The 14,735-nt window shown below is 34.3% G+C and overlaps 1 protein-coding gene across 1 annotated transcript; it reads left to right on the top strand.

The window, feature by feature from the left end:
- The first annotated feature begins 4,586 nt into the window (after positions 1-4,586).
- LOC143573980 (FACT complex subunit SPT16-like) lies at positions 4,587-9,769 on the top strand. Its single transcript, XM_077058726.1, has 2 exons — positions 4,587-4,730; positions 6,471-9,769. Exon 2 carries the CDS (start codon positions 6,476-6,478, stop codon positions 9,668-9,670), a length of 3,195 nt encoding a protein of 1,064 aa, XP_076914841.1. The 5' UTR covers positions 4,587-4,730; positions 6,471-6,475; the 3' UTR covers positions 9,671-9,769.
- Positions 9,770-14,735: the final 4,966 nt, after the last annotated feature.

Consider the following 14,735-nt stretch of genomic DNA (forward strand, 5'->3'; position numbering starts at 1 on the left):
TGGTGAAGATTTTTAGAGAGAACTGATGAGATAGTGGTTTTGTTGCCGTTGTAACAGGTGATGGCGCCAATGAAGAAACGTGGATCAGCTCACTGGTAGACGATCAACTTTCCTCGGGTATGAGTGTGCTATATCACCGATGGTTCTCCGGAGTATGAATTCTTCCACCTACAAAATGAGCAGCACCGTGAACTTACCCCTCAGAAAGGGACAGAGGGGTCCTCTTAACCCTCCGGTGTGAGAATAAGAGATTGTAGAAGAAGATAATAATAATCTGAGAGTGAGTAAGGATTTAGAGTGTATTTTCTTGCTTACCTCCCTTTGTGGAGGTGGTGTGGTATTTATAGTGTTAGGGTTTCCAATGATTGGGCTCAGACCCAATTAGGGCCGTTTTGGCCTCCTCCTATTGCTTCGCGCCACGTGTCCTTAGGACACCTGGTGCTTTTTTATTGATTATTCTCTGACCAAGGTATTTCACCTGACCCATGTGCAATCACGTGGTAGCACATGGGTTTTGCTGAGTTGTCCACCTTTCATTGGCAGCTGTCAACATCAGCATATTCTTTATTCCTTAAAGGATACCTTCTGGAAGGTTGTCTGATGAGCACAATCAGGGTTGTCCTTATCCTGATTTGGATAAGGACGAGGTTGATTATGTGCATGTGTGATATGCGCCTATCCTGAGGATGCGCGAGGTCTTCTCTTTATTCTCACTCGCAGATGTTTCATGCGCAGATGTTTCATGCGCAAGCATATGTAATATGCGTGAGCATATGTGATATGCGCCACGCGCAAATGCGCCACCCGCAGATGTGATATGCGTGAGCATATATGATGCGTGAGCATATGTGATATGCGCCACGCGCAGATGCGCCACGCGCAGATGTGATATGCGTGAGCATATATGGTGCGTGAGCATGTGATACGCGTGAGCATATGTGATGCGTGAGCATATGTGATATGCGTGAGCATATGTGATATGCGCCATGCGCATAGGTTTTGGCTTTGTGCCTTAATGACATCTTGATTTCAAGCCTCTTGTCTATATCTTGTGGGTTGACCTGCCCCGCTCGATGTTAAGGCGGGTGCATACCTCTTCAGGCCCTCTGACTGAGAATGACATGTTTTAGAAATGTTATATTCTTTTAATTCAGATTGGAATAGAGGTAGTATTATCAAGTCATTAAACAAATATGAACTAACTGAATCAATCTGAGTCACTACAAATCAATAATTATAGGCAACATATTTTGAACCTCAATGGTACCGGAGTAAGATATTTTAATCAAATATAATGATCAAACGCACCTGCATATTAGAAACATCATACGTACGAAAGGATTATGAAGATGCAAGACAGAATCAGAGACAAATATTGAAGATCAACCGAAAAAGTTAATATTTGTCATCAGAGCATACCTAATCGGGAGCAACAAATGGATTAAAAAAACAATTAAGAATACCAACAACGAAATTAATTAAGTACCTGTCAATAAGCCGCTAATGAATTGTAACGCCTAAATAGGTAAAGTTAGTCTTGATTTGCACCATGATTGAAATCCTTGTTATTAATTGGGCAATCAATTTACTTATTGTGAGTCGCCTGAGATGGAGTTGGAAAGTCACCGGAGGTTAAAGCATTAAATTTAACGGTGTCTCCCCCTGAATTGGTTAATTACCATAATTTAATGTTTCAATTTGCGATAAACTAACAGTCGTCGTTTGATTGATGTCGCCGGAAAACATTGAGAATATGCCGGAGATCTTTATGGGCATTGAATATTACGGCGTCTTCAAGTGAGAGAGTGAAGGGAGTTAAATGGTTGCCTATATGTATTATAATGTAATATAGAATATAGATTAGCATTTATTCATAGGTTCATAGGTGCTGGATCAACTTATGTAGATTATCAGAAGTTGAACATTCAAAAAATTGGTGATAACTATAGAAGTTATAAATTATATAAGAAAAGTAAAAAACGTTAAACCATACATTTACATTAACTCACAAAAATGTTAAACCACATATGTACGTTAACTCATAAAAAATGGACCGAATGTAAAACATAAAAAAGAAGTGATGGGGCCATTAAACTACACATAAAATAGATGTAAAAACGTTGAACCATGTTAATGCATTGCGACGTTCTAACTCGCATACTTTAGATCAAAACATAAAAGAATTACCGTAAAAAGGAATAACTAAGTCAAGACAATATAAACTTATAAAGTATAGCGTTTATTAAAATTCAAACATAAGGGTTATATTGTATTTTACTAATACTTTAAGGAAATAAAAGTAAAATTTATTAATACTTAAAGAGAAGAAAATGAAAAGTTATTAAAGCAGCTTGCATAAACCATGCACAAACAAAATGAAAAGGTCGATGAGATGACTACCATTATCAGAACAATTTACGACAAAGGAAAACACAAACCTAAGGTGTAATAATACTAGACACGTGCCCGCGCGATGCTGCGGGAAATAACAACCCTAGTTTTCATGTAATAATTATGGATGTTTAGGGTTCGTTTGAAACATTGAAAACGTTTAAACCAACCACCACTTTTACTCACTTGGTTTTTGAATGTTCAAACATAGCAAACGGTTTGATTTATGGTTTATATCGAAAATCAGCTATGTAAAACCGTACCGGATGGTAAACTTATTATTGAAGCTCAATGCGTGAAATAAAACCATTTGTAATGGTTCAGTTTAAGTTTTTAAAGGTTCAGTTTCGGTTTTCAATGAAAAAAAATCAAACTAACGGTTTGACTCACGATTAACTTAGAAACCGTTAAAACCAAAGTGTGAATACCCATACGTAACATGTTAATTTTTTTAAATTGAAAAATAAAACTATTGCAATATCATACCCAAATTAAAGATAATAAAATTCTTAGTTTTATGGTGTAATTTTTTAAAAAATATATTAACGTATGAAAAAGTTACGGCCGTTGGAAAATCGTTGGTGAGAAGTTGGTTTCCAATTAAAACTAAAAAGAATACATGAGAAAGATAAATGTTCAAAGTTATAAATATTTCTTAAATTTATAAAAGTCAAGTAAAGATGAGGTGGCAATGTTGTAACTATTTCTATACATATTTTCTAATTGATAAGTTTGTCCTTATCTTACATGTTATAAATGTGCACCTTATGCTTTTCAAGTTGTAAATTACTTAAAAATATGTGTCTTAATTTACTAATGTTTCATGTATTATATATAATATAGATATCGAAAAAATCATAAAAAATATATCAAGTAATATAGACTAACATTCTAACCATTGACTCTCAAAGGAAAACATATCAAAGATGAGAAAACCCTTATTTACCTAAGTTACAAAAAAACATATTGCATATTTACAAAAAATTATTATGTGGGTCCTTCAGTACCGATATAATATCATCTTGAATTCTTATGTTAATAATATATGAAAGTTGGGTTCAAATAAGAAGTTTGATTTTCCTAATAAAACTAGAAAAAAAAGTATTTTAGTCTACTATCATAATATTGAAAATGCACTAAATTTAATTTTAAAACCCACCTAAACTTTCACTCATCTCCTACAGCTACCATTTTCCACCGTCACCACTTTGCCGGAAAAGTCTTCGAAAATTTCGTCGGGAAGTTTCGCCAGAAAATTCGTCGAAAAATCATCGGTAAACAATCATCGGAAAATTTCACAGGAAAAATTGCTGAAAAATTTACCGAAAATTCACCAAAAAACAATTACCGGAAATGATAAACCGAAAATGGCCACCGGAAAAAACACAATGAAAAACACTATGAAAAAACACAATGAAAAAAACACTTTAAAAATAAAAACACAATGACAAAAACACAATTAAATAACACAATGTAAAAAACACAATGCAAAAAACATATGAAAAAATAAAACACAATTGTAAAACACAATTTTGGTAAAACATAATTTGTAAAAAACCCCCGAATTTTTGTTTTATATTTTTATATAACAATATGGTACTCATATAAAAGATAAAAAAACATTCGTTATTAAGATGAAATTGATTTTAAAAAAATATCGTATAAAAAGTTATGAACGCTTTAAAATAATAGAGGAATTTGACATGTGTTTTGCATTTGGTAAGAAAAAGTCAACAAATGTGTTATCCTTATTATGCCCTTACCCTTGTTTTACACTTAATTTTCTCTTTAATCTTATCTCTAACTATCCAAGTATAAAAAAATAGACAAGATTATTATCTATCATTTTTAAAAAATACTAATATTTTTATTATAACTCAACGTAATATATGATACACATTAACATGTTTAAATTAACATGTCTAAGGGACACTGTTATAAATGAGCCATTATAATAGACAATTATTAAGTAATTACTCCCTCTAATTACTCATCATTATGTGATTATGTCATTACCGTTTCCATATGAAAAGTAATCGACTCGAGAAGAAATCAACCCGGGTCAACCCGTACCCAAACAAACTTAACAATATAACCAATAATTAAGAACCCTAATTCACAATTCATATATATGTTCATTCATCATTCTCATTCTCATCTCCAATCATAATATCATTCATTCCATACGATTTCCGACGAGCATTGGAACCTCCGTCCGCCGTACGAATAACCTAAATCACACGTCTCCTCCGTGGTAAATGTTTCAGCCTCTCGAAACCCTAACGGCGGCTGTAATACAACACTAATTACGCTCCGATCAACTATTCAACGCAACAGAGGTACAAATTATTTAACAATTTGTTCGTTTTTGTAGTCGTGTATTTGACCTAATGTTGCATTTCGACCGATTAACATGAACGTATGATGATTTTGCAGTTTTCTGCGTAATAATAATGTGCTGTGTTGTTGTGTATCTGGAATTAGGTATAAACTGATGAAATTTAGAGGCTTAATTACTCACAGAATTCGTATGATATGTTAATATCGGACCTCTAGCAGAATATCGGTACCGATAATGCTGGAGATATTGACCGATATTCGACCGATTTATCACCGATTGTCCCGATATCAGTTTTTTAGGTGTTGTCAGTTTTTAGTGTTTAATGTTAGTGTTTTAAGTTGCAAAAAAGTTTAATTTCTAATGGTAGGAGAGTATACTAAATTGTTAGTATTAAATTGCTATGTATATAATTCTGCATGATATTAACAATTTGTTTGTTTGTAGTCGTGTATATGACCTAATGTTCCATAAGGACCAATTAACACGAACGTATTATGATTTTGCAGTTTTGTACTTAATAATGTGTTGTATGTCTAGAATTAGGTATAAACTCGTTAAATTTAGAGGCTCAATTACTCACAGAATTCGTATGATATGTTGATAGTTTGATATTGCTATTGAATATGGATTTTATTCGAATGTTGAAAAAGTGGTGTTCAAGTTAGAGGTGCAAATCGTAACTTGCTAATCGAACCGTAACCTTATGAAACTGGTTAATAGCTGGTGTATGAGAAATTGATGACTAATCGATGGTTAGGAACCGGTTAGGGATTTTAGCATAGAAGCCGGGTAACCGAACATAAGTTAGGAACCGGTTAGGAATTTCAATAGGTTTTTGTCGGTTAACCAGTAAATGTGTGAGCCTCTGGAAACCCTAATTTTGCTCCAATCACCTACTGCATGCAAGAGAGGTGAAAATTTCTAATTATTTGTTTGTTTTGTAGTCGTAGTTGACCTAACCTTCCATTGGAACCAATTAACACGAACATATAATGATTTTGCACTTTTGAGCATAATAATGTGTTGTATATTTAAAATTAGGTATAAACTGGTGAAGTTTTGTGGCTCAGTTACTAATAAAATTCTTATGCTGAATGTTTGGCATTTTGTGAATTTTGTTAAAAAAGAGAACCAAATAACATAATCAACAAGCATGAGATGTAAATGAAAGCTTAGGTCAAGTTGATTATGTAGAGGCAATGATAAATTGTAGACATTCGATTATGATAAACTGTAATGACCAGTCATATCAAGATATTAGGTATGAAAATGGTTTATTGTTTTGACATATGTAAAAAATGATACATACCTAATTTAATTATCTGTGTTACTTGCTATAAATATAGCATACGCTTCTATGTTTATATCTTTTTCAGTGTAGGTGTGATTGTTTATCTCTATCGCACATGCGCATGCACACGCATACGCAGTTGTAAATGTTTTATGGTGTGTGGACACAATTAAAGCCTTATCTTAATAATCTGTGTTGAGTTACATTGAAAAAGTGAAGCTTTAGAAATCACGTTTCTTAATTCTTATAATGATTTGTCTCAATGCTATTTGCTTGTGGTGCAAAATGCTTTTTGTATGTTTCAAAGTGCTTACATTTGTTAGTTTTAAACATGGCTTACTATAAAGTCAGATGAATTCATCCTCATTAGTCGATAACTTCTTTTATGTCTTCATTTTGAAATTGATGAATCTTTTTGTATTGGAACTAATGACTTACATTGAACAGGTGAAATGGCTGATCATAGAAACGGTGGAACCCACCCAACTGCCAGCAAGACTGCAGCTGGATCTTCGGGTGGGTACACTATTGATGCAACCACTTTAACCAAACGGTTACAATCACTATACTCTCATTGGCGGGCCCACCGAGACGAATTGTGGGGATCTTGTACCTCATTTGCAGTAGCCACCCCACCACCATCTGATGATCTTCGCTATCTAAAGTCATCAGCTTTAAACATCTGGCTTCTCGGTTACGAGTTTCCAGAAACAATCATGGTTTTCTCAGAAAAACAAATCCATTTCTTATGCAGTCAGAAAAAAGCATCACTTCTTGATGTTGTCAAAAAGTCAGCTAAAGAAGCTATAAATGTGGAAGTTGTGATGCATGCTAAAGCCAAAACCGACAACGGGGTGAATAAAATGGAGGCCATTCTAAACTCCATTGATTCTGTTGACTCACCTGTTCTTGGGTATATAGCAAAAGAGCTTCCGGAAGGGAAGCTTCTAGAAACATGGTCTGAGAAGATTAAGTCATCGGGTTTAACGCTTAGTGATGTCACAAATGGGTTAGCAGATCTTTTTGCTTCTAAGGATCCTGGTGAGTTGATAAACGTAAAAAAAGCTGCTTATTTAACTGCATCTGCAATGAAACAGTTTGTTGTACCGAAGCTTGAAAGGGTAATTGATGAAGAAAAGAAAGTGGCTCATTCGTTTTTGATGGATGAAACCGAAAAGGCTATTTTGGAGCCAGCTAGGATTAAAGTGAAACTGAAAGCAGATAATGTTGATATTTGTTACCCGCCAATTTTCCAAAGTGGTGGGAAATTTGATCTTAAACCGAGCGCCTCAAGCAATGATGAACATTTGTATTATGATCCAGCCAGTGTGATTATTTGTGCTCTCGGGTCCCGGTACAACAGTTATTGTGCCAATGTGGCGAGAACATTTCTTATCGATTCAAATACGACTCAGAGTAAAGCTTATCAGGTTCTTTTAAAAGCCCATGAGGCTGCGGTTGGTGCGTTAAAGCCCGGTAATAAAGCGAGTGACGTTTACAAGGCTGCGTTTACAGTTGTTGAAAAAGAAGCTCCAGAATTGACTTCAAATTTGACCAAATCGGCTGGGACTGGGATTGGTCTCGAGTTTCGCGAGCCAGGTTTGAACCTAAACGAGAAAAACGAACGAGTCTTGAAACCGGGTATGGTTTTTAATGTTTCACTCGGGTTTCAAAACATGCAGACTAAAAGTAGCAAAGAAAAAAGTCAAAACTATGCTTTATTGATTGCTGATACGGTTATTCTAACCGCTAATGGTCATGAAGTAGTGACGGCGTTAAGCTCGAAAGCGTTTAAAGACGTTGCATATTCGTTTAATGATGGTGAGGAAGAAGACGAAAGGCCACAAGTGAAAGTGGGTCCTAAACTTAATGAATCGTTGTATTCTAAAGCAACTTTAAGATCTGACAACCATGAAATGTCTAAAGAAGAACTTAGAAGACAACATCAAGCGGAACTTGCGCGCCAAAAGAATGAAGAAACCGCGCAACGGTTAGCGGGCGGGAAAAACGCAACGGGTTATGGAAGATCGTCTTCAAGAACTTCTAACGATTTAGTCGCTTACAAGAATATTAACGACCTGCCACCTCCTCGAGACTTGATGATTCTAGTTGACCAAAGAAACGAAGCGATTCTAATCCCGTTATATGGAAGTATGGTACCGTTTCACATTGCTACTGTGAAAACTGTGTCGAGTCAAGCTGACACGAGCGGAAACTGCTATATTCGTATTATATTTAATGTTCCAGGAACACCCTTTTCGTCTCAAGACCCGAATTCGTTAAAAAACCAAACAGATATTTTCTTGAAAGAGGTATCGTTTCGTTCGAAGGACTCGAGGCATATAAGCGAGGTGGTACAACAAATCAAAACGCTTAGAAGAAACGTTGTTTCTCGAGAATCCGAACGCGCCGAACGTGCATCACTCGTTACACAAGAGAAACTCGTGCTTGCCGGTAACAAGTTCAAACCGATACGATTAACCGACCTTTCGATCCGTCCCACGTTTCTCAACCGTGGACGGAAGCTCCCGGGTACCTTGGAAGCTCACGACAATGGGTTTCGATACTCGACATCTCGATCAGACGAGCGTGTTGATATTCTGTTTGGTAATATTAAACACGCGTTTTTTCAAGCAGCCGAGAAGGAAATGATAACTTTACTTCATTTTCATCTTCACAACCACATCATGGTTGGAAAAAAAAAATCAAAAGATGTTCAGTTTTTTGTTGAGGTTATGGATGTTGTGCAAACACTAGGTGGCGGTAAACGGTCCGCGTATGACCCGGACGAAATCGAAGAAGAACAACGAGAACGTGATCGTAAAAACAAAATCAATATGGGTTTCCAAAACTTTGTCAACCGAGTTAACGATTTATGGTGTCAACCGAAATTCAAAGCATTTGATCTTGAGTTTGACCAGCCGTTACGAGAGCTTGGGTTTCACGGGGTCCCACATAAAGCTTCGGCTTTCATCGTCCCGACTTCAACCTGTTTAGTCGAGCTTCTCGAAATTCCGTTTCTCGTGGTCACGTTAAGCGAGATTGAAATCGTGAATCTCGAACGTGTCGGGTTGGGCCAGAAGAATTTTGACATGGCGATTGTGTTCAAGGATTTTAAACGTGACGTGCTCCGGATCGATTCAATCCCGTCCACGTCACTCGACGGGATTAAGGAGTGGCTCGACACGACTGATATTAAATATTATGAAAGTAGGTTGAATATGAGCTGGCGAGCGATATTGAAGACGATAACCGATGACCCACAAAACTTCATAGATGAAGGCGGGTGGGAGTTTTTGAATTTGGAAGCGGATGATTCTGAGTCAGACGGGTCACAAGAGTCGGACCAGGGTTATGAACCGTCTGATGCGGAGCCCGAGTCGGAGTCGGAAGATGAAGGGTCGGATAGTGCGTCATTGGTGCAATCGGAAGATGACGCTTCGGAATCGGATGATGATGCTTCGGAAGAGGAAGAAGGGAAGACCTGGGAAGAGTTGGAGCGGGAAGCGAGTAATGCAGATAAGGAGAAAGGGGCTGAGTCGGATAGTGAAGAGGAGAGGAAACGAAGGAAGATGAAGGCGTTTGGGAAGTCGCGTGCGGGTCCCAGTGGTGGTAGCGCGTCTAAGCGCCCGAAGTTTAGAAGGTGAGGAGGTTATAGCTTTTAGAATGGTGGGAATCTGTTGGTAGGAATGTCTTTTGTGAACTTGGTAGTTGGATCTGGTATGACTTGTATGGAAAACGGTGTTTGTTTTAGTTTTTAAAATGGTTTGTCTTTCAGTATATTTGGCGGGCCGGGTCGGGTCGGGTCGGGTCGGTCGATTCCGGTTTTTAGTTCTCTGACTGTTTCTCAAGTCAGTCCTATCCTAAAATAAAATATAAAAACTTTGTGTATGCATTATCTTTTATAATAACTAGAAATTTTGGATATTACAAATATTGACAACACATTTTAATAAGTTGACTTGGAAGTCCACCTATTCATCTCTCATTGTCTTCGCTCGACCTCTTAGTTCTACCGTCGTTGCCACGCCTCCATTTACGACTACTAGGCTGCGTAAAAGACCACCTATGCGTCCCAACCGATTAGTCTGGTGATTGAATTCTGATGACCGTGCTATTTTATCCCAAGTACCATGCTTAATTATATATATTGGTACTTTGAGATGGTATCCATGTCTTTGGATGCCAAGTATATGTTTTGAATGCTATAGAAGCTGGATGCTGAAAAGTGCCCTGCTATGATACGTTCACTATATTTTGTATGATGGTAATCTATTTGGCGATGTATTGGAGCATCGTATACAAAATAAATGAGGTGTATCTAGAATCGGATCAACATATGATTCGGTGCTCGAATATTTGGAGATCTTGTACTATTAAATCCCAACCCTAGGGTTTCGAATATTTGGAGATCTTATACTATAATTTAAATTATTAAAAGTTTCTTGTACATTAATGATCCTTCATTAATCTAATGATCATAAATTTTAATATTTATTATTTTGATATCCCATAACATTACTCACTATAATTTTCTTCTATAAATAACTATCTCATTCAATTCTTTCACTCTAATCTCAAACCCAAATATGTTTTGTTTCATAAAGAGTTTCATTAACTTTTAGTTCTTCTTGTTTTTTGATTATCCTCAAGACATGACCATCTCGTTGCTCCTTCTAATAATAGTAATAAAAAAGAAACTTAGAGCATGAAAAATGAGATGAGTCAAACATAATGTCTCTTATGATAATCAATAAATTCATGCTATCAAATAGAGTTATTCTGGATTTAGTTTTTCCTAAAATTAATCTAATATCTATAAAATAATTAAAATAACTCCTAAGATGCATGCATTCTTTCTAAATCTAACTATAAGGTTAAATGGTATCCCTGAATACATCATAATGTACAATACCATTACCCATAAACTTAAGGGTTCAAACATGAAAATAAGTACAATTTTATAGTACATTATATACTAAAATTTTCAGCAGTACAATTTGGTGCCTTAAGAATCAACTATAACACTTAGAAGTACCAAAGGAAAATAAGCGTGTTGATCAGCAACATATGTACAAGAAAAGAAATGTATGGTACTGAAATAAGATGTTATTCAACTCACACTATTAAAACCTAAAAGAGGATAATTCTAAGGTTCATAGACAAAATACAAGTATTACTTTCAGATTTAAGTTTTCTAAGGAAAAGTCTCGTTGTAAAAATATGCCATTATATTAGATATCAGTAACAATGCTATCCATAATTCAAAAGAATATCTGGCTAAAACAGTATATTAGTGATATTTTAGTCTATTAATCCTAATATTCCAATTAACACATGATAGGTTGAGTCTAGTTCTATAAGTTTCTTTACATATATCAACAAATAACTAACATGAGGGTTAATGACAAAATTTAAATGTTAAGGCTATTATAACCATGAAAAACTATCTTCTAATTACGTTTTATGATACCTTAAATATTCTGGAGATTAATCAGCATTTTGTATCAATACTTAAGCTACATTATGACAGTTGTGAGGTTTTCATAGCTAAAATAAAGTCACTCTTACCTTAAACTCTCATATTATTTGTTATCAATATCTGGATTGAAACATTTATAAAATAGAACTAGATGATGCTAGATACTTTCAAAAATTTTGTTATCATGCAAATAAGAATTTAACAAAATACAAATGAGACTTATAAAATTCATCCATTAAAACTAAATTTCATGAGAAATCATGACATGGTTAATGAGGGTGTTTTTTTTCATCTAATCTCATTCTTAGAGATTTTAATCATGTGTTAGATGCCCTAAACATTATTTGGCTTAAGGAATAAGTGTGGGTCCACCATAAGTTATATTTTACTGACATTCGTGGAACTTATTCAAAACGGAATATTCAGACATAATTCTTTTATCATTTAAAATGCTATTTACTTGTATCTAATGTGACTTCTATGGCCCATGGTTTTAAAGAGATCAATTCATATATACCTAATACGATTTCTTCTAAATATGTCCGTAAGTTTATTATGACATCTGGACGTTATTGAAATCAAATCAAGCCTAACATATATATGAGAAATTCCCATATCACGTACATCACTGAAACTCATTGTGTAGTTTTTTCTAGAGATATTAAAGATCAGTGGGAGCCTTAAGTGTCTCAATCATAACTTACAAGATTTGCAAGAGGTGGGGGAGTGAAAACTTGATATTAGCTCAATTACACCTCTTGTACAAGACACTGCTCCATCACAACACTATTCCATCAAAACTTATCTCTTTAGAATTTACTACTACTTTTACAAAAATTTCATTGTTGCTTAAACGTGGGCAAATTCAGATTTCTTACTAAACTAATCCTCACCAAGAGAAACTGCAACAACTTATATTATTAACTTGTTTCTCTATTAGAATTTATTGATCTTTAAATATTGACCCTAAGCATGCTAATTTCTTAAAGGTTTCTAAGGCTGGTGGGAGCAGTAAAAGTCCTTATAATGACTTGACAAAATTACAAGAGGCAGGGGGAAGAAAGTCATTAAATTTTACTCCAAATTTAACTCCAATCACACCTCTTGTACACCATACTGCACAAAATCTTACACACTTAGAATCCTGAAAATGATAGCAACCTAACCAAGGAAACTTCTAATAAACCCAATAATCAACTTAAGAGGTTATCTAGGTTTTATAGCCAACTAACTTCGATGATTATGTAACCTCTTTAACTAAGTTGAAATGGATGTTGGAAATTTTACTGATCATACATCTTCTAATTAAACCATTAATATCAATCAATCTTCTGAATGGAATAAAGCTATTACTAGCAAAATTGACTCCATAAGTCAGAATAACTTTTGAGATTTGGTTGAATCACCTAAGAGTGTTCATAGCTAAACTGAATCCCAATAAAAAAAGTTAAGATACTAAGAAGCACGATTGATTGTTAAAGGTTATATTCAAAGAGAAATCAATTATCAAAGAATCTTCTTACCTATATTACAAAAGATTTCTTTAAGGATCATTACTGTTCTAGTAGCTTATAGTAGTTCAGAGCTATATTAGATGAACATTAAAACAAACTTTCAATCGGCTTACATATTTATATGTTCATAAAACAAACCTAAAAGTTATAAACTGAAGGTCAAAGAACATTTAGTATGTAAATCAATAAAATCCATATATGGGTTAATGGAAACGTCAAAATGTGATGAAATATTTATACAAATATTTTCATCAAAAACCAAGTGGATTAATGTACTTACCTCAAGATGAGTGGGAGCAACTAAAAACAAACTTGTCCTTATATAGTTGACATTCTTCTGACAAGTATATGTTACATAAGTCAAAGCATTTCGTACATAATTTGATATGATAGATCTCAGAGATATCTCTTACGTAATAGATATAATAAGATTCTGAGATAGACCCGAATGGACGTTAGTTAGTTCCATAAGTTTTAGCTTAAATGGGTCATTTCACATGTAACAAGAAATATTGCTCTCCTTTAGAGGATAAATGATCATTGAGAGTATTACCTTATGATTTCATTAAGTAGAAGCCTCATGTAGGTTCAAGTCTATACTCTTTCGGATATTACTCAAATTGCAACACACTAGATATGTCTAGGCTAATGTGAAGCATCTAAAAGAGTATTAAAATATCTTTAAAGGAAACGAGAGACTATAATTTAAAATGAAGTGAGAACTCAAATGATTGATTACACTAAACTTTGTTATATTCAAAGATAACATAATGTAATTTTCGGGATATATTCTTATGTCAGCAGATAAATCTATCTCATTGAGGAGTCATAATGAGCTAATAACAACAATCTAAGTTATAATGACATAATATGTTGATTAATCACAACGCAATTAGCAATAAATGTTGTTGAAAATTTATCAGTGGACTCATAAGTTTATTAACTCTATATAAATTATATATTGAAGACTTACTGTGATAAAGTCAACTACCATGTTTCCTTAAACAGTAACAGTTCGAGAGGTGCTGCATTAAATTTCGATTTGAAACTAATTATTCGTTTATGAACGAATTGAGGAATCTAAATTTTTGTATCGAATACATTCATGATATGCTTAAGGATCCGATAACTAAAAGTCTCGCCCATAAATATTATGAAAGCGCTTATAATAAGCTTACAATAATGACGGGTTATTGATGACTATGCGCAACTACATATCATAATATGAATGATTATCTATTAAATTTCCTCATCAGTTTTGATTTTGTACGTCTCTTAATATGTTCTGCATGCATAATGACATATAGACGAATTAATATACAAATCAAACGTTCTGAAGGGCTTACTTGAAAATTTTGATCATAACTACTTAGGTTTTAAATTAGGACCGCAATATGATTAATGGGAGTCCTGATCTAGTGTTCAATTCAATGACTGTATTTCTCTGCTCCAATTTGAGTTTAAAGCTAAAATGAGTATTAACTTCTGATCAGACTAATATAATACTCATAATAAATGATTATTCGGCCAAGTGGGAGAATGTAAGAATAAATATAATATATATATATATATATATATATATATATATATATATATTTATATGGCCATCATTATTATTTATATAATATTAGATCAAAATATTAATTTACCTTATTATATATTAGTTTGGTAATTGTTGATGGACCATATTACCTTTAAATAACTAATAAAGGGTTT

The sequence above is a fragment of the Bidens hawaiensis genome, unplaced genomic scaffold (assembly GCF_021521415.1).
Source record: "Bidens hawaiensis isolate Kalapana, Puna unplaced genomic scaffold, B.hawaiensis_p1.1 tig00026817_1, whole genome shotgun sequence".
Taxonomy (NCBI): Eukaryota; Viridiplantae; Streptophyta; class Magnoliopsida; order Asterales; family Asteraceae; genus Bidens; species Bidens hawaiensis.